This window comes from Dermacentor variabilis, chromosome 5, assembly GCF_050947875.1.
Source record: "Dermacentor variabilis isolate Ectoservices chromosome 5, ASM5094787v1, whole genome shotgun sequence".
Classification (NCBI taxonomy): domain Eukaryota; kingdom Metazoa; phylum Arthropoda; class Arachnida; order Ixodida; family Ixodidae; genus Dermacentor; species Dermacentor variabilis.
In genome coordinates, this window is record NC_134572.1 from 11,282,257 (window position 1) to 11,301,515 (window position 19,259).

Consider the following 19,259-nt stretch of genomic DNA (forward strand, 5'->3'; position numbering starts at 1 on the left):
CCTGCGCGAGAAGGGGCTTTTGTTTGGTGAAGCTAGTGTTCAGGCCTTAACCAGATCGAAGGTTCGGGAGCTCGCTGCAAAGGCGGTAGTTGCGGGGCCGACGTTATCAAACAACGAAAAAGGGTCAGAGGCGCAGCAAGCTGATATTCAGAGCACGCCCGAACTGAATAAAATTGAGTCTGTAGCGTTGAAGGCGCCAGATACTGGAGAGGAAAATCCCGATTCGGGAAAGTTAGAAGAGCTATCTACTGATTTGCTCATCGCGCCTACGTCAGACGGACTTGATAGGTTGCTAAAAGTCAGCCGGTCGGCTTTGATAGCCGAGCAAAAAAAGGATGGCAGCCTGGAAAACGTGCGCTGCAATGTCAAAGAAGGTATCGCCAGGAAAACTGCGCGTTTTGTGGAAAGAGGTGGAGTCCTGTACCGGAAGTATCTAGACCGAAGAGGAGTGGAGTTCGATCAGCTGATCGTGCCTCAATGCTATCGTCAGGATCTGTTGCGCTTGTCGCATGGGGGTTCGTGGTCCGGACACCTAGGAGTTAAGAAAACTAAGGACCGTCTCTTGCAAGAGTACTATTGGCCAGGGTGTTTTCGGGACGCAGACCATTTCGTGAGGACATGTGACACTTGTCAGCGGGTGGGCAAACCAGGGGACAAATCGAGGGCGCCGTTGAAATTGGTACCTATCATTACGGAGCCTTTTAGACGGCTCGTTATTGATACTGTGGGACCTCTGCCGGTAACAGCCACGGGGTACAGACACATTTTGACTGTGATCTGCCCAGCGACAAAGTTCCCTGAAGCAGTGCCGCTTAAAGAACTCAGCTCAGTTGAGATAGTTAATGCACTACTGTCCATATTTGCGCGAGTTGGTTTTCCTGCCGAAATTCAATCAGATCAGGGCACAGTGTTTACTAGCGCTTTGACGACAACTTTTCTCGAAAGGTGTGGGGTAAAGCTGCTACACAGCTCAGTGTACCACCCACAGTCGAATTCCGTTGAGAAGCTCCACTCCGTCATGAAGCGCGTGTTGAGAGCCTTGTGTTTTGAACATCACACTGACTGGGAGCTGTGTCTGCCTGGGGCGATGTTTGCTTTAAGGACCGCGCCGCATGCAGCTACGGGGTTTTCGCCAGCTGAACTGGTGTACGGTCGCTCGCTTCGATCTCCGCTTCGCATGCTTCGAGAATCATCGGAAGGTAGGGGCGACGACCCAGTCGTGGTGGAGTACGTGCTTAAGCTCCTCGAACGCTTAAGAAGGGCACAGGAGTTGTCAGGTGAAGCAATGACAAAGGCCCAGCAGAGGGCCAAGGTTTATTATGATCGGACAGCCAGGGCCCGTCGTTTTGAGGTTGGCGATGAGGTCATGATATTGCGCACATCGCTAAACAACAAACTAGACGTGCAGTGGGAGGGCCCAGCACGAATTGTTCAGAAACTGTCGGACGTTAACTACGTGGTAAGTCTGCCAGGAAAGCGGAAAGCACAGCAAGTTTACCACTGTAATCTGCTCAAACCTTATAGACAAAGGGAAGCAGTGGTGTGCATGATGATAAACGTTCCTGAAGAGCTTCCGGTCGAGCTTCCAGGACTAGGCTCAGTGACGAACAGGGAAGACACCGGTCAAGTCATTAGTGACCTTATCAGTAAAGCACCGCTGTCGCCCGAGCAGAAAACCGAACTACACCAGCTATTACAAGAGTTTCAAGGTCTGTTCTCTGAGAGGCCTGGTAGGACTTCTGTACTTACTCATGATATAGAACTTACCTCCCCAGAGCCAGTACGATCCAAGGCGTATCGGGTGTCACCCCGCCAGAGCGATATTATGGAGGCTGAGGTAAAGAAAATGCTACAGCTCGGTGTTATTGAGGCAGGTGAGAGTGATTATACCTCCCCTTTGATTTTAGTTGAGGTACCGGGCAAGGAACCTCGTCCTTGCGTCGACTACCGCAGGCTTAATTCCATCACTAAGGATCAAATTTATCCGATCCCTAACATCGAGGAGCGCCTTGAGAAAGTTAGTAGCGCTCAGTTTATTTCCACCCTAGATCTTGTCAGGGGTTATTGGCAGGTTCCACTTACAGAAGAGGCTAGTAGGTATGCGGCGTTCATTTCACCAATGGGAACATTCTGTCCTAAAGTGTTGAGTTTTGGTTTGAAGAACGCGCCATACTGTTTTTCAAGTCTCATGGATAAAGTGTTGCGGGGACAGCAAGAATTCGCTTTACCGTATCTAGACGACGTAGCGATATTCTCCGCATCCTGGTCTGAGCATATGACACACTTGCGGGCAGTGCTAACCCGCCTGCGCGAAGCAGGCTTGACAGTAAAGGCTCCTAAGTGCCAGTTAGCACAGGCCGAGGTTGTCTACCTCGGTCACGTGATTGGTCAGGGTCGTCGCCGCCCCTCTGAAATAAAAGTGGCCGCTGTGCGAGACTTTCCGCAACCGCGCACAAAGACCGATATTCGGTCGTTCTTAGGTGTCGCCGGCTACTATCAGAGGTACATCCCTAGGTACTCTGATATCGCGGCTCCCCTGACGGATGCTCTAAGAAAGACAGAGCCTCAAACAGTCGTCTGGGACGAGACAAAGGAAAGAGCTTTTAGCGCCCTAAAGAGTGCCCTAACAAGCCAGCCTGTGCTACGATCGCCAGACTATACAAAAGGGTTCATTGTTCAGTGCGATGCTAGTGAGCGAGGCATGGGCGTTGTACTGTGCCAACGGGAAAATGGAGAAGTAGAACACCCCGTCCTGTATGCTAGTCGTAAGCTGACCAGTCGTGAGCAGGCGTATAGCGCCACCGAGAAAGAGTGTGCGTGTCTCGTGTGGGCCGTTCAGAAATTGTCATGCTATCTAGCCGGCTCGAGGTTTATCATTGAGACGGATCACTGCCCTCTCCAATGGCTGCAGACCATCTCTCCCAAAAATGGCCGCCTCCTGCGCTGGAGCCTCGCTTTACAACAATATTCCTTTGAGGTGCGTTACAAAAAGGGGAGTCTCAACGGTAACGCCGATGGCTTAAGTCGAAGCCCCTAACGTAGGAATCAGCCTCAAAATTGTTGGTTACTGATGTTTTTCTTCCTGAGGCAGGATTTTTTTTAACATATTGCTTTTGTTTAGTGTTTCAAAGTGATGATATGCTTTCTAGTGCAATTTTTCAATTTGTGGACGCGTTCTGAGTGATGCTAGACTACTGTAAGGAACTAGGCAGTGGTATAAAAAGGGGAAAGAGCCTGGCAGGGCTTAGTGAGGGTTGTGCCGTGCTTGCTGACTGAGCGGTTGAGTTTCAGCGTAGTTCTAACGCTTGCCGGGAACGGGAACAAAAATGTGAACTCTCCCGAAGTCACTTTGCAGTGTCCCGTGCGAACCTGAACGAGAGAACGAGGCCTTCTCTGTGCGCTGCGCTCAAGAAACGTCGAGGGACGCCCGACTTCGGTTATGAGCATCATCGAGCGACATCCCTCCGGCCAGCGGATGCAGTCCCCTGTCCATCGGGATCTCCTTCCCCCGGCGGGGCGGTCTGTTGCGTTTCGCCTGCGACACGTGGTTTTGCCGGCGCGACTGCGGCAGGGCGGCAGACATTTTGGCCCGATCGTCGTCGCCGCAACACTCATCGCCAGGTGTTTCCAGGCGCGACTGCGGCGATGCGACCGCAAAGGATCACCCTCGCATTCCAGTCATTGTGCCCGAAACAGGCGATGCCAAAGCAGGGATCGTCCCCTCATTACAGCCATTGTGCCCGAAACAGGCGATGCCAAAGCAGGGACCATCCTCTCATTCCAGTCATTGTGCCCGAAACAGGCGATGCCAAAGCAGGGACCATCCTCTCATTACAGTCATTGTGCCCGACCGGCAGCGCTACAACAGGGTGCTACGAGATCGTGCTCGACAGGGTGCTACGAGATCGTGCTCGTCATGGTGCTACGGCATCGCTACGACAGTGTGCGTCACCATTAGCCCATTGTACATTCACGTGCTCGTCTTTTGAGGGGTTCCTTCTTGCCCTCAACTGCGAGAGTATAAAAACAGCTGCCCCCGGACGCAAAAGGGAGGGCTCCGATTTCTTCTGTTGAGTGAAGTGCTCTCCCGTCTCTCTACTTCGGTCAAACCTGACCACCAACTCTTTGCGATGTTAAAATAAACAAGTTGTTTCGTTGTTACCAGTCGACTCATGCTTTGCCGGGACCTTCGGATGCTTCCAGTTGTACCCCAGGCCGCCAGGCCAACGCTACCCTTGGGGCTTGCGACCCAGGTACAACCACGGGCGTCAGCGCCGAGTTCCCAACAGATCGTACCAGCAGTCCGATCCCAAACACCCCCAACACCACGAGCTTGTGCCCTCTCGTATACATTTTCACTTCTCTCACGAGTGCATCGAAGCTGGTGAGAGATTCCCTCGGGGTCTGCAAACGTTGAGTAGAAAACGATTCTGGTCTGTTTTCTTGGCGGAAAGTATCTCCACGAAGGTGTATCCGACCTGATTGTTAATCTGATACGGTCGTATGACTAGTAGGTTTTGTGTAAGGACGGCTGTGCGGGTCCTCCATTCCGCTATTTAAGTTTCGTATTCCCTGATTTCGATTTTGTCTGTTTGGGTTTCTTGCAGGGCTATGACGTCCGTATTCTCTTGTGTAGTTAGTTGTAACAGGTTCTGTCTATTGGTTCGGATGGATCTACAATTACATTACTATATCATTATTCTTGTTTGCTTTTGTTGTATCGTATCCTTAGGTTTGCTATCCATCTTGGCCTTCCATGGTTTCGCTCATGCGTGCTTCTTTGGCTGATATGGCTTCTTTTTGCTTTGCTCAGGCATTTTCTCTAAAGCTGCTGTCCGTACCCCCTTTCGGCGAAAGTCTTGTTGACATGGGCGATGAGCCCATTTATGGTAGCCTTGAGTAGGTTGACCATTGCCATGAGGGTCTCAATGGCCTGTTGTTGCTGCTGCTGCAGGATAGATTCGAGGGCCGCTTGCAGCTTGGCTTCCTGTTCTAGTTGTTTTTTCTTGTTTTCAAGTTGCTTGGTGTAGGTTTGCTGGTCCTTGCATCTTCTGACTAACTCATGGTTGGCACGTTTTAGTTCTTCAATTTCTTTGCGGAGCTTCTCGACTTCGTGTTCTCCTGGCATTTGTTTTGTGGGTCCCCGAGAAGATAAGGTGGAGCCGTAACTTGCAGCTTCTTCGTAGCTCACTGTTTTCTATGATCTCGGCCTTGATCTCGATCGGGAGCGTGATCTTCCCCTCGGTATGGGCCTTCCTCTCGATTTGCTGACGATGCTGCTACCCGCAGTGCCCGTGCCCGAGAGAGTGTGTGCGAAGTCTGAGACTGAGTTGATGAACCAAGACAGCTGTGACTCCTGCTGTTGTTTGAATTGTTGATTCCTTACATATAGGGGAGGTGGAGCCACCTCTATCCTTTTCTTGCAGTTATTTTCCCGCAGTTTCGTGAGGGAGGTTGCACATCTAGCATATGGGATTGCACTGATGCTCAGCTGGTTGGTTGACTTGACAGAACTTGTAACAGAAATCGGGTTTTGGTTGCGGACAGACAACCTGCCTGTGTCCCAGGTCTCCGCAGGTTTTGTAGTACTGTACTGTCTTCCGGTATGGTCGGCATCTGATTTGGGCTCACTTTACTTTTACGTAGAATGCAACATGAGGGCCGTGAAAGTAAGTGATGGCTGAAGTCGATCTTCTCAGCCTTCTGACGCTGAGGATATCATCAGTTGTTCCGCTGTCATTCCTGGTATTAGGCTGTGTGTGACTCCTATTTACCCTTCTGCCAGGGTTTTGATGTATGTGGTCAGGCTGTAGCCATTTCCGTCCAATTGAATGGTTGTAATGTTTGGCAGGATTTCGAAAGCGACGTTGTAGTCCGAAGTGTTCGCCATGTTGAAATTTTGGCTCCGGTGCACTTCTGTTGTAACTTTTATTCGAAATGCTTCGGGGGGGGGGGGGGGGGGGTCATCTTGCTTGCCTTAGCTAAGGCAAGCAAGATGAACTGTTGGTCTACTGATGATGAACTACTGTTGACCACCTTGAAAGTTGCAGTCCGGGCTGAGGTGGATAGCTGACTTTTCGGCCTTCTGCCGGCAGTGGTGGCGGCCTGTACGTTTCTTTTTTTTGTTGGCTGCATCGATTGCACGTTTCCTTGAGACTTGCGCTTTGCGCTTTTCTGCTTGGCTTCCATGTTGTTCATTGCTTGTCTTGCCTGCGACCGCTCCATGGGGCTTTCCTTCTTTGCGGTTTTGTCCACCTCCCTACCTACCACCATATGTTCTGAGTCTCGATCGTTCGTCCACTGTTTGTGTCGAAGGCTGTTTCCCCATTCATTTCTTCCCTCGCCTGCTTGTCCCCTCCATGTGCAGCTGCTTCGGTAACTGAATGCGTTTGCTCCGCCCTCCCAACGCGGCGAAGACGGGCACGTAGATGGCAAGGTACGAAGCCCCATCCCGAAGCTCGAGCACGGGCACGAGGCGCGTGGCCTCGGGGAAAGAAGCTTGGCAAACCTCAGTAGGCCAGGCTCGGTGGGCGCCGCTTTGCTACTTTCGGGAGAAGCAAACACGTGAGAAATTGACTCACGGAGTTGTGGGTGGTCTCTCTCGATGCCGCTTCTCGGGCTCCGTTGACTGATGTAAACCTAAGAACGAATAAAAAAAATGGCGTTACATATAATTGGCGAACATCCGAACGGCGCAAATCGCTATGTACATTTGAGATAGCTTTTGATGCTTGCGTTCGAGTTGACTCTGCCTCAGTACTACGTGTCTCAACCATTTCGACGAATCTCGTTTCAGAGCTTCACATCGCAGGGGGATCACGCTTTGTCCTTTATTACATAACAATATTTGCTGACTTATTTCTCATCATCGGCATCGAAGATGTGAGTAGAACTGTTTGTTGTAGTACATTAATGTTTCGTAATACTTTAGTTTGCAGCTTTTGTTTCAGGTGACTACGTTACCTTTTCTCCACAATGAAACAGGCGAGTGACCTTGTAGCTGGAAAAGTTTCTTGTTCCACATTTGGTTGTTAAAAATACAAGGCCATAGCAAAAGAGGAAAAGAAGGTCGTATCGTTTCCGGCACGCCTCATGTTCTGTGACGTCCTTGCAGAGGATTGGTTATGCAAGGGACATTAGAAGAAAGCACTCATCTTACAGAAGTTAACTGGTATGGATGAACTTGATTTCAAGCCCAAGCATATCCCATCTACAGAAGTACTACGATCTGAAAAGTGCGAAATTTGATACACTGAGACCACCTTTCCTTTATGAAAATAACTTGTTCCCGGACAATTCCTCTCATGGCTGAGGGAGTCATTGCAACTTAAGTCATGGCCGGTATGGGCGGCGATTTCGTAGCGATGCCTTCTGCTCAATTCTGTGCCACTTTTATCATCCACCGTTCACGACCGGCTATTCCCAATGATAACACGGGTGGAGTGCTCTCTGACTACTCACGAAAAGCGAAAAGCGCTCAAAGAAATAGCATCAGAAAAGGCATCGCTAATTGAGACGCGCGTGCGCTGTAGACCAGCTGCGCACAAATAAAATAAACGCAAAGACCCTAAGACCCGACACCGCGGGCACTGGCAAAAAAGTGATATTACAAAGGGTTCGTGATTAGAAATAAGACCAACATAAGTTGACGCTGTTATTACATATTTGTTATGTCGCTCTTCTCAATTAGCGTTGGGGGTAGTGAGCCTGCGGTAATGGTCTAATGGGTGCCTGCGGGTGCATATTTAAAGGGACACTAAAGATTACTATGAAGTCAAGTTAAAGTGATAAAGCAATGCTGTAGAGCGTCTAAGGCATCAATATAATCGCGAACAGAGCTTTAGTAACCGAGAAAGGGAGGTAAATGCATGACTCGATTTGCGACCCCCCAGCGACATACCGGTACTAGACTGATGGCGAAGGCACTCCTCATAATTTATGTCACTAGTACTCAACTACTCGTAATAAAAAGATCATTTCATTACGTTATAACACGGAAGAAAATGCTGCTTGTCTGCTTCTGTTCGATTCTAAGAAAAAAATAACATTTTTACGTTACCCTTCAGTAGTATGGGTGGTCGAAAGGTTTCGTCTTCGCTCGACTGTGCACGCTCGACTCTGCGCCGCGCGCGCTTTGGAGTTTCAGTTGTTTCGTTATCGCGTCGTTCTACGCTGCTTCTGCTGGCTCGCGAAACTTGCATTTGGAACAAGCAGCGAGAATGCCACGTCCATGTGATTTCGTGGGATGCGCGAACGGTCCGCGGAACCTGGCCAAGGGCAGTTGCAGCGGCGAATCCAACGTTACTTATCACTATGTGCCAACGAGTGAACCTCTCCTTTCGAAGTGGTTAAGTGTCGTACCTCTGCCACATCGTTTTAGCAAAGAGCCGAAAAATCGCATAGTGTGCTCGCTGCCATTTCGTCCAGAGGATGACGAGTTCAACGCCGACTTACTGAAGTCGTGTGGAGTTGGCTTCATAAAATAAAGAACCAGCTTATCGTCGCGCGCTTTCCCTTCTGCTAGCCACCATATAGTTCCGCTTTCGCGCGGCGCAACGTCACTATGAGACCATGACGTCACCACTCCTCGGTCGGTGCGCGGGCGATTTGAACTGCGCTAGAGGTACGCGGACGCTTCAGAACGCATTTTCTCTTGAAATAAGTCTATTCTTCGCAGGAAACAAGCGTTTAGAGATTTCTGGGATGGTATTTCAACAGTTCACGTTGACTTAATATTAACCTTCAGTGTCCCTTTAAGACAGAACGCTTACTGTACAATCTCAGATAAGCCCTCCTCCTTCCACTGCCGCCCTAGTATAGACACAGACCGATATAGTGCGGCCAATCACATGACGGTTTTGTTTCTTATCCGTTGTGACACAAAAGGCTTCCAGAGTACTATAGTGCACCATCATGAGCAAGGAGGAAAACCCTTTTTTAATGACAAATGCCGCTGATAAGTAAGGCGTCATGATCTATCACTTACACGATCTACGACTGATAGCATGACAGCGCACCAGAACGCGTTTTTTTAGAGATTTCATCATCGCATCATCATCATCATCGCATCATCATCATTATCTCATCATCCTATTTATGTCCCGCTGCAGGATGAAGGCCTCTCTCAGTGATTTCGAATCACTCCTAGCTCCAGCTGGCACCCCCCCCCCCCCCCATCTTATGCATAAATTTCCAGCTTCACCGCAGCACCTAATTGTATGCCCTCCCTGATTGCGCTTCGCTTCTCCTGGCACCCATTGTGTAACTCTATCAGACCACGGGCTATCTGCCCTACGCGTTACATGGCCAGCCCAGCTCCCATTTCTTGCTCTTATAATATGAACTGGAATATCGGCTACCCCCGTATGCTTCTTAACCCACACAGCTGTCTTCTTATTCTTCTGAAAAAATGAAAATACGCAATAAAGAAAGATGCATGACAATATAAATGCATGATTACGCTTAAATACACATGTTGCCACTTTCCCCTCTCTTAACGTTACGCCTAACATTTGAACGACAGAAAGTTGAGCTAGTTGGTAAGGATTCATAATGCAAAAAAAAAAAAAAAGGGTAAGGTGTGCAGACACGGACACAAGAGAAGTGAACAACACGAACGCCGTTCGTGTTGTCTACTTCTCTTGTGTCCGTGTCTGCACGCCTCACCCTTTTTTTTTTGCATTATGAAGCCTAACATTTTTTGTTCCATGGCTCGTTCAGCGGTCCTTAGTTTGTTCTGAAGCGTAGTTGTTAGTTGTTATCCCATGAAGAAGCACAAGAAGACGTTAAGGATCGCGCGTTCTGAATTTTACAGCACAGGCGCAGAATGTAGTTTTCTTTTCCAGATTTTTTTTCCAGCATTTCAAGAGCCTTCGTAACTGGCGTGCAACGAATGCTCAGCGCGAAATTGACGGATTTCATATGCTTGTTTGAGCTATAACATGCCCGTTTTTTTTCTCCCTGCCATGCAGAACTGCCGGCTGGGCATGTTGACCTTCATATGGTGGAACTCGTTTCGCATTTTCCTGGAAGTCCTTACCATCGTGGGGGTGGGATTATGGAAAGGCACCAGCGAAAATGTTAGTATATCTTCATCCTCGCGCTTTGTGTGATCTGACGAAGTCGAAGATCATCACTTCTGCGTTTAGGTGTATTTCATGCACGTGTCGTTATCGTAAAAAAGACTGTGAAGTTCAAAAGCTTAAGCAATACGCGGCGTCAGCCAGCGATTCACCTTTCGCGATAAGAGGATTACGAGTTTTGCCGAATAAGCGTTGTTATAAGTCTGTATGACCTTCGATGCCGTCAGCGTGGGTCTTGCATGAAGTCTTATACTTAAAATATCAGCACGAAACCGTCTGGCCTGTAGTTTCACCCATGATCGATAATTTAAGAGGATTTGAAAACTGCTCATGGTTGCGTATAACGTAGCCGTTATGAGAGCTCGCGAGTTTCAATCGAACACCGTGTTGCACTAACGCCCTGCATTCTGAACGCGAAAACTAATTTTCTCGCTAACCGATGTCCTTTCAATGCTGGTTGTTGCTACGGACAAAACGCTCCCGCATTGAAGTCGGCGGGCGTTCTAATGAAAGAACGGTTTTATCTGCATGATTAACCGGTTGAATATGTTTCTTGGCGCTCCGTTTGTCGTTGCTTGAGTAAGCGTATAGAGGCGACCTTTCGGTGCCATTACTGCACCGCACACAACTTTTTTTTTTCTATAGGACTTTGCATTTCTCTAATTGGAGACACTTCTCGCTTTTTTCTCGCGACCTGTTCTGAAATCTCGGCACTGCGTGCAACAACACTGCTGACAGACGCTGTACCCGGCATTCTAGGTGGTCGTATCTTCTGTAAGCAATGTTTTCGCCGTTTCAATGATCATCTACCGTTTTGCAGTTCACCCTCATAATGTCCTTCCTGTCGGGCCTGGGACTGACACTTCTTGTTCAGGTAAACAAAGAAATGACATTTCTTTACGTTGAACCTTTAATGATTTAACGATGCAACGGTTACACCATTATTTCGGATAAAAAAAACAACAACAACTCTTGCTGATTTCTTCGGTGAAAAATTTGTTGTGCACGGTAAACTGTTTACGTGACTGTTCGAATAATCTTTTTTTCTCTCACACCCTCATTATATACACTATACAGGGTGTCCCAGCTAACTTTACCCAAAGCTTAAAAATATGCGAATGCCACGTAGCTGGACAGAACCAAGGTAACGCTGTTTGCCGTCGCTTGAAGTTGCTCAAATTATTATTTTTTCGCCTAATTAGATAATTAGATTTAATTATTCAACTTCTAGAATGTTATAGTTAGATGAAAAGTGTAAACGAGAAAATTGTAGGACGACATTAAAAACTCCCGATACAGCTATCTGTTGCTCAATACGTGCTACATAATGGTGTTTTTCCGAGCGTGAAAGAAGCCCGCAAACGCACGCAAAATTGCCGCGCAACTGGCCGCTCGAGGCACTTTGTGTGCATCCGCGGGCTTCTTCCGCGCTCGGAAAAACACTTTTATGCAACACGTATTAAGCAACAGAAAGCTGCATCGCGAATTTTTCATGTTGCTCTACAATTTTCTCATTGAAACTTTTAATGTGATGATAATATTCACGAAGTTTATTAATTAGCCAAGACTAATTATCTAATTAGACCGAATGAAAAAAATTGAGTATCTCCCAGCGATAGCAAACAAGATTACCTCGGTTCTGTTCAGCTACATGGCATTCATATATTTTTGAAATTCTTGCTAAAGTTAGCTGGGACATCCCCTCTACAGACGACAGCCAGCTGCTGTCGCTAATCAAACGTTGCAGAAACCTACATAAAATTATCTTTAAGAGGGTAACTGCTAAAAGCAATCTTAATTTTACGCACAACATCACATTGCTGTTACGAAGACCTCTGAACGCATCTCGGGCACCCAAAAGTCTTTTTAGACTTTCAGTCGCATTTACCTAAAATTTGTTGTCGCACTAGGAAGTACCACAACTGCCTTTTGTGGTTTATCCAGTCCTGAAAATAACTGAGATGCTTGCTTGGCAGTACCTAATTGCTGGAGAAGCTCCTGCGCAAGCATTTGTTGATCGTGTATACCTTTTGCTTGCTGTAGCGATACTTAAGGCGTATCGTGTGGCAGAATAATGTTGTCGTTTTGTTTGTCACGAACTTAGTAGGTCTTAATAATTTTCTGTCTGTAAAAAATGTGGCACATGTTACATTAACCGTAAATCACACCCTGTAAAATCTTGCATGGTGAATTTTTCATGAGGCACGACGGGGGCACGACATGACGCAGCATGTCTTGCAAAAAAAAAAAAAATGAGCTAGCTGAAATGATAATACTCTGCACGGCTGATGTAACTGAAGATCTACTTCACTGCCTTTTTCTAAGGGATTGAAGTGCAGATATGCGCCATGCACCAATCTAAGAAAACAAGTAGCAGTGGAAAGCAACCAGTTTAGTTGCTCAAGTTATTCTTAGTGTTTGCAGTGGTTTATGAAACGTCTTGTCTGATGCTTCTTATGTGTCGTGTGTGTATCCGATGTGTCTAATCATGAAAAAGCTTTCTTGCCATCGCTAGTTGTACTCCGTGTTTAGTTTACTTATTGTCTTTTTGCATGAAGCCCTTCGTGTGTCATCGGTTTGAGCACTAAGAAAAAGAAATGGCGAGAACTGTCGCAGAGGTGTGCACTGAAATCTCAGGGGGGACAACCCTCGTCGGTGGAGCAACGAGGGTTGTCCTAACGCCTTTAAGTAAATCCTCTAAGTTCCCATAATTGGGCTTAGGTTAGCTTAGATTAGGTTTAGTTTGGCTAAGTTAGGTTATGCGAATAGACTTCCTTTTTTTCTAAGGTGAAAAATGAAGGAAACTGAACTCACTCCTTCCTCCCCTCGAATTGGCATGTTTGCTTGATCGTCACCCAAATTTCACGTAAAAAAAATGCAACTTGTGCTTTTTATTTGAGCTGCGGCTGAGTCACTGCGTTGTATTTCGGAGCTGCGGCCGAGTCAAGGTGTTTATGAGAGCTTTTTCTGCAGCTCCCCTGTCTGTCTTTCTTGAGGCAGAAATAAATAATAATTATTATATTATTATAACTTTCCGAACTGCATCTTTGCCAGCATGGCTCCTGCCTGGTTTCTGCAGTCTTTTACTTGTCCACATTTTTTCAGCAGGAGCTCGTTTTCTGGATGGCGAGGCGAGCATACGACGGTGATCTTCATTTTGTCTGGTGAAAGCAGGGATGAACGAAGCGCTTTAGTGAGTGGTGCGATATTAGGGCAAAATTTGCACAACAGCAAAGTAGGGGTAAAAGCAAAAAAAAAAATGTTTGAACGTTGTGGGAATAAAAGCACCAGCCAGTTAATGTAAGGATTGTGTTTAGCCTCATGTCTCCAGGTTATAGTTCAATTTAACATCTAACAACTGGAAGCAGTGGTGCACGACTGCCCGATGGAAATCAGCTCACGACGTACGAGGCGGCGCTTTGAAAACTCGTGCGCTGCCTTAGCCTGAATGCGCCCTGCAGGGTACTTTCGAGTGGAAGCTCCAGCGCGTGTGTTCGGGCGCCATAGCCATGTGGGAAAGAGCGCGCACGTTGCAGATGAGCGGATAATCAAACTGCTCGGCAGGGATGCCGCCGAAGGAAAAGGGAGTAGCACAAGCTGCTTTGCGTGTTCCCCTCCCCGTGCTTTTTACTCCTGCTCGAACCATTCCCAACTCTCCCCGCTCTCAACTTTATTCACTATCATGCTACTTCACTCTGTGGGTGACACGTTCTTGTGCACATGTACACGCAGTCAAACTGTTCTGAATAATAATTAAAAAAGCATGTTTGCTCCGCGATGGTTTCAAAACGCGCTCTAGGTGCACTGGATTACACTCATATTGGCGTCTTCGCACTCAGGTTCATGCAGCACATAACCTTACGCGGATCTTGCAGTCCATTTAAGAGGACAAATTCTGAGTTTTGTTGGCATAACTGGTGCTGGCCTGAAAAAAAGAAATCACGCAGGAAATCCTCTGGGAGTTGTCTAATTATGCGTAAGCATTGTTGTTACGCATACATCGATGTTATGAAACGTGATCCGGCGAGTACAAACGACAGCGCTGCGGCGACACGAACTGGTGCGGACGGCACCGCGAGGAGCATTGACGACGCAAGCAAAGTACCGCAGGTGGCTCAGCCAGGTGGACTGATGACGTTCTCATCATTATAATCGCTATCGCTCTTTAGCGCCTTATCCATCCGCTTCGAAACATTCTGACCCGAGAACGAACGTGTCCGGCCGGCGGCACCGCCGCGCGGACAGTGCCTCGAAAGCCATCTGCAATGCCGACAAAGAGTGTCGACTGCTGATAGCTTCGCGCGCTGTGTTCTCGCCCCTTACTTAGCGTTGAAGAGAGACACCCGGGCCCGTATCTTGAAAGCAATCTGCGAAAGTGGCTGAGTGCGGCGTGTGCTGACAGCTCCGTGACCGCTGTGTTCCGCTTCGTTGGCGTTGAAGCGAGAGGCAGGACGAATGTGAATTCGCTCGCTGCTGCGGGCGCTATCTTGAAAGCGGTCGTCTTACGCAACGGACGGACGGTTAGCTTGTTGGATTTAAGCATTTAAAAAAAATTTGCAGTAACTCCAGTGGAGTTACCTAAGTATGCGTAAGCATTGTGCCACTTGCTCATCTCCAAGCATATGACGCGAAGTATGCTGTTTACCGCGTTTGAGGAAGCAGTAGACGGTTCATTAAATGCATGCTTTATTCCCTTTGTAATCTTTTTTCACTCTTGATCCGACTAGTATAAACCATTATCAACCCTTATAGGTCGTTATCAACCTGATCGGACTCGATACAACCCTTATAGACCATTATCAACCCTTATCTGTCCTTATTAGCCCTATCAGGCTTGATACGACTATTATTAAACTTCATCTGTTGTTATCAACTTTATCGGACTCAATCCGACCCTTATCAGCCCTTATCGTCCTTATCAGCCTTATTTCATTTCATTTATTATCACCTTGAAGGCCCGAAGGCATTACACAAGGGGGGGGGGGAGATAAGACAAATAGATGTAAAAGTCCGACTTGATCCCACCCTTATCAACACTTATCGGTTCTTATCAACCTTATCAGAATTGCCCCGACCATTAGAAGCCCTTGACGCTCTTTAACACGTTATCCAACCACGTCGAACCATTATCAACCACGATAAAAACCATAAAACCCCTCATCACTCCTTATCACCCTTATAAACTCATTGACTGCTTATCTGTCTGTGTTGCGCTACAACATAGATAACTCGGTACAGCAAATTCATCTGGTTCAGATATATTCGCCTTTTGCAACCACGGATGCTTAGCCCAGTGGACAAGACCCTTGGCTTCTGAGCGTCACAAGTCACGCCTCAGCGACTGTTTTCGTCAGAGAGTCGACATAAAAATGCTAACACATTTAAAATCGAGGACTATTTGAGTTTTGAACCAAACTAGGTTACCGCCGATGCCATGGTCGCTGAGTGCCGTAGAAACACTGAAAGTACTCCCAAATAGGTTTGCATTTATGTTGCATTGAAGCGTGTGTCGCCCATGATACATTGGTTCGACAGGAGACGCGCGGCGGATTTCGTTGACATACACGGCCCGGAACCGTGAGCCCAGGCGGTGGAGAAACGCGACGCAGTCTCAAAACCTTCAGACGCCACAGAGCTCTCGCGTGTCAGCACGAGCAATCTCAAAGAGCTAGTCGGAGTTCGGTGATCTTAGCGGAGGTCGCAATCCCGAACCCGGATGAAAGCGCCAAAGAAAGCTATCCACTTTAAAACTGGGACAACTTAAAAAAAAATATTTTGGTTTTTTAAAGGAATGACGCTCTTGACTTCGTGTATTTGGATATTTGGTGCAGTGAGGATATCAAGGCCGCGTTTGCTGTGTCGTAGTGTAATTCCGTAGAGAACAGGGGCGGCTTGCTCGAACATTTAATAAAGAAAATAATAATGAATTTAAGAACGCGTTCTAGTGTGGACTAGGAGTTGTCTAAGAAACATTTAAAGTGCGTTCCTGAATTTGCTATTATTTTCGTTATTGAATGCTCGCGCCAGGCGCTCCGTAGAGCCGGTGGCAGCCGCATCTGTAGCGGTATAGTACCTATGCGCCAGCTCGTCATGTGTGCGCGGTGTTGCGCCATGCCGGGCGATGGCATAACTTCTGTGAAATGGAAGAGTGCGGGTGACCTCGAGAAAAACCGTTTCTGCGTTAAAATGTTATCACAAAGGAATGCTAGACGATTCTTCGCTGCTATACCAGGTGCTTATTATTTAGCCGCACCAAAATTATAAACGTTGCCTCTGGCAGGGAGCACAATTCCAACCCTCGAGCTAAATTACTCAATGAAGCGGCTATTACATCTACGAAAAACCTAATACCTAATGCAATAACTGAGCTAATTAACATATCTTATTAATCACTTTAGGGCGCATACTTAATTTCACGAGTTGTAGCCGGTGAGTTCGCAAGGCCTATTCACTTGGAAGCAATTTTTAGGACTATGCCACTTTCGAGATATTCATTTTCAAGGTGTCCGATAAAATGCACTGGCGTTCAAGCTACTTGTGTACTTAAATGCATAAAACAGCGTGTTCGTAATGAAGTAAGTGGAACAATAGTCGATTTTTACCTCAATTTTGACGGCGCATACCTCGAAACCGGTGCCATTGTCCGAATTTTTTGCAAGTCGACATGCCTTGCATGCTCAATCGCTACAATTTGGTTTGCTGGTTGGTGTGTAGGATTTAATTCCGCAAAAGCGACTACGGCTATGATGCGCGAACCACAATAATCACTAAAATTCGTGGATTTAGATGCGCGCCGTAAAGTAATTAATTAAAGAGTGAATTAGTTTAATTATATTAATTGTTCAAATAAGCCTTTTGATCTCTCGTAGAAGTACGACCTCTCCATCACGCAAATTATCTCAAGGGTTGAAATCGTGCTATCTGCCACAGGCAACTTTAAGAACTTGGTACAGCTAAAAAAAAATACAAAACAAAAATAAAACACCTTACATATTGCGTTCTTCGCTGAACGCGCCATTTTTTTTTCTGTGATGGCTGCGGAGTTACCACGTGGTCTTCTTTCAAATGACCAGATTCTACGCAGCTGTTGCTATGCGCGCTGTCATGTCATCGTGCGTCATCGTGTGTCATCGTGCGTCAGGTCATGTCATCGTGTGCATTTCATTGCCTCTTTCACATTAGTTCTTCCTTAGCTTTAGCTCGCCTCTTTCAAATTGGTTCTCAATGTAAGCTGGCTACAAGAAGAAAGGGCGAACCCTTCATATTCTACGCGTTGGCGCGGCTTCTCTCCTCCGTTCCTTCTCGGAACCGTTCGCTGTGCGCAGGGCTTCTTCACCCGTCGCGTGTTCCACTACAGCTCGCTGGTGCGTCCCAGCGTGCGCATACATGCGCACGGCGAGATGATGCCCAGCAACATGGCCCTGGTCGAGCCGGGACCCACTCCAGGCCAGACGGGAGTCAAGGAGGGCGATGAGGAGTCGACCGAGACGAAGACCGCGCACAGGACGACCGAGAGCCGCAACGCGACCGACAGCACCAAGCGAGAGCCCGGCCCGAACAGCGGCGAGGAGTCCTCCGCTATCAAGAAGAGTCCTCCGCAATGAGGCCGCAAGACCAAACATAAAAGACGTCAGTCGCGCTGCTTCCCTCGGTTTTGGTGCTCTCGGCATTTACTGCGTCAGCATTTACGCGTCCGGTAACTCAGCGGCGAACTACGTAGAGGCGAGAAAACGGCGTGGCAACGCTACCTTAGGCTCCTTGTTTCTGGATGCGAATGGCAAGCGCACGCTTTCAGTCACCTTGAGAAGCGAATCGCGCTTTGTCGACCCACGTCGTTCGAGCCGGATGACCCAGTCCAGCACGACGCTTGCTCAGTCCGACCGGCTAGCGCTCATGAGGACTATATATGCAAATGTCAGTTCTAACAGGCTTTGAGAGCCCACTTTGGTCATGCTTATGATGGTGTGAGGGACTAAGGTAATTGTAACACAGTCGAAATAATATTTATCCAACGTGGCGTAACGGACACTATACAGGGCGTCCCACGTAACTTGAGCCAAACATTAAAAATATGCAAATGTCACGTGGCTGGACAGAACCAAGGTAATGTTGTTCGCCGTCACTTGGAGATACTCAGATTATTTTTCAGATTTATAATATAAAACGAATTATATAACTAGTTTTAATAAATAATCAAATTCTCAAATATTATAATTTTATGAAAAGTGTCAATTAGAATATTGTAGAGCAACGTGGAATACTTCCGATACAGCTTTTTGTTGCTCAATACGTGTTACATAAGAGTGTTCTTCCGAGTGTGAAAGAAGCCCACAAATGCACGCAATATTGCCGCGCGACTGGCCGCTCGAGGCGCTTTGCGCGTATTCGCGGGCTTCTTTCACACTTGGAAAACCCCTTACGTAACACGAATTCAGCAATAGAAAGCTGTATCGGAAATTTTTCACGTTGCTCGACCATTCTTTCAATAGCACTTTTCACCTAATTATAATATTTGAAAAGTTGCTTAAAGAATTAAGACTGATTTATCTAATTAGGCGGAGTGCAAAAAATAATCTGAGTATCTACAAATGACCTATTGCGATAGTAAATTAGTATACAGCTATATGAAGTAAGGATAGTAGCTTTATCGGCCGTATAAACTTGGAAACATTCGTTTACTAACTAAACTAACAACCATGGTGTCCGCGCGCACAGGCAGACATGAATACATCACACTCGATGACCACGGACACTCGCTGTCAAAACGCTGGCGTCAGGCAGCGCGGCGGCTGCAGCGAGTGAAGTGACCTTCGTGCTGTTTATCGCTTCAACCGAAACTGAGTGGCAAGAACACACGCACAAAGGTATGAGCCGTCTGCCGCACAAAGGTATGAGCCGTCTGCAGATCGCTTTCAAGATAGGGAGGCCGCCCGGCCCATCCCTACCCTGCTGCCTCCCCACTTTGTTCACTTGCGCGCACGAAATTGAGTCGCTATCGTCGGTTCCCCTTGCGCGCGGACACAAATACACAGTTGTTGCCGGAGAACAACGCCGCCCCCTCCCTGTCTCCCTTTCCGACATTTCACGCGACGGAAGAAGGCGCGTTTCTTCCCAGTTTTCCTTCCTTGCGCACGCCAGATTGGGCCGCGATCGTCGACTCCACTGGCGCGCTTTCAT

General features: G+C 47.5%; 1 protein-coding gene across 1 annotated transcript in view; it reads left to right on the forward strand.

The window, feature by feature from the left end:
• The window catches only part of LOC142581796 (uncharacterized), a 37,092-nt gene extending 19,396 nt beyond the window's left edge, over positions 1-17,696 (forward strand). The window contains exons 4-7 of the mRNA XM_075691250.1: positions 6,797-6,882; positions 9,972-10,079; positions 10,903-10,956; positions 17,408-17,696. Of these exons, the coding sequence (XP_075547365.1) occupies positions 6,797-6,882; positions 9,972-10,079; positions 10,903-10,956; positions 17,408-17,686 (527 nt within the window). The 3' untranslated portion in view covers positions 17,687-17,696. The remainder of the gene's footprint in view (positions 1-6,796; positions 6,883-9,971; positions 10,080-10,902; positions 10,957-17,407) is intronic.
• Positions 17,697-19,259: the final 1,563 nt, after the last annotated feature.